At 44.8% G+C, this 1,613-nt stretch overlaps 1 protein-coding gene across 1 annotated transcript; it reads right to left on the reverse strand.

Moving 5' to 3' along the window:
- Positions 1-218: 218 nt before the first annotated feature.
- On the reverse strand, positions 219-1,291 carry LOC147883655 (putative glutathione S-transferase parC). Its single transcript, XM_087399393.1, has 2 exons — positions 917-1,291; positions 219-811 (listed from the first exon to the last, which is right to left on the reverse strand). Exons 1-2 carry the CDS (start codon positions 1,238-1,240, stop codon positions 398-400), a joined length of 738 nt encoding a protein of 245 aa, XP_087255519.1. The 5' UTR covers positions 1,241-1,291; the 3' UTR covers positions 219-397.
- Between the last annotated feature and the right edge of the window lie 322 nt (positions 1,292-1,613).

A 1,613-nucleotide genomic window follows, 5' to 3' on the forward strand; every position in this document is an offset into this window, starting at 1 on the left:
TGAAACAAGTTGAAACGGTGGGCACACTTGAAATACGAAAGTCTCCTGCCAAATTACGCAAGGAAGTAATCCTGATGATTGCAAAGGAAATGAAACACGACAATCGTACGATGACTAGGAAGCATGTCCACCAAGATCATAATTAAGCAAAGAGACACTTCAGACAAGCAACACAAGGTAATTGAGAAACTCCTACTACAGCTCCAGAAGGCCTGCCCTTGAACGCTTCCCTCATCTTTATTTATCTTCCAGTAGTTATAGCCATCGCCACTCAAATGGCCTTAGATGAATCATTCACACGCATGATTCATTGTTGACACTTCAGCCTAATACAGCCATATTGGAATGCCACAACAACTGAGTCGTAAAGATATGTAACGATCTTAAATTGCTAGCCTTATTTTGCAGCCCTATCTGTAAGCTTTGAGTTAGAGCTGTGATGTGCAGCTTCTATGGTCTTCTCTCTGATCTTGGACTGGACGAATTCCAAAAATTTCTCTGGAGGCGGCAACGTTTCCTTCACGCTGGGATACTCCACCACCCGCTTGATCCATGCGTTCAGATGAGGACATTGCTTGTCGTCCGGGTGTTTGTAACCGCCCAGCACTTCGAATATTATGAACCATGAAATGAAAGGAGCAAAGGCAATGTCCACCAGACCTATGCTATCTCCTCCGAAGTAAGGCTTCCCATCTGCCACATCACGCAGTGCACCGTCTAGTGTGATGAAGAAATCCGTGAAATCCCTCTTGGCTTGCTCTCGCAGCTCTCCTTCGGGGTTTCTAATGATGCGAGTCCCCGCATCGTAGCACTGGAACATTCACGATACATATATCAGATGCATAACCCAATTCCCAAAGTGATTCTTATAACCCAATTCCCAAAATGATTCTTAATCAGACTCACCCCTGCTCACCTTTTTATCCGCATAGTCCGCCCAGAAGCGCGCCACAGCTCGTTCATATGGATCCTTGGGGAGGAAAGACTTGCCTTCCAAAGGCCAAGCCTCGTCGATATACTGAACGATGACGAGGGACTCACAGACGGACTTCCCATTGTGGATCAAAACAGGGATTTTCTTGTGGATGGGGTTGCAAGAGAGGAGGAGGGGACTCTTGCTACTGAGATTCTCCTCATGATACTCGTAAAGGAGGACGCCCTTCTCCTTGAGGGCGATAAGGACTCGCATGCCAAACATGCTCATCCATGTAGATAAGACCTGCACACTGTCTGAAGACATCACGGATTCAGAAAATGAGACACTAGCTGTGCATGTGCAGTGTGCAGGGCATTTTGCTTTGTTAGCACCTCTACACTTTACACGTGCCAGCTTTGCATTTGTATGGTTCACCATGGGATAGATGTCATTCTCCACCCATCTTAGTTGTTCAACATAGTATCTTACAAAGTCCGGATTTCAAGGTGGGAGCTTAAATGTCTTTGATTTCAAGGAATAAAATTTTAAGTGTTATTTATAAATCTAAATATCTCTATGAAAACCCTTGGTTAAGCTCTAACTGCCACTACGAAAAGCGCGGATAATTGTAAGCTCCTTCTTTCCTACTACTCTTATCTTGAAAACTCTCTCTCTCTCTCTCTCTCTCTCTCTCTCT

This window comes from Dipteris shenzhenensis, chromosome 28 (genome assembly GCF_047967505.1).
Source record: "Dipteris shenzhenensis isolate YYH24624 ecotype China chromosome 28, Dip_SZ_1.0, whole genome shotgun sequence".
NCBI classification, from domain to species: domain Eukaryota; kingdom Viridiplantae; phylum Streptophyta; class Polypodiopsida; order Gleicheniales; family Dipteridaceae; genus Dipteris; species Dipteris shenzhenensis.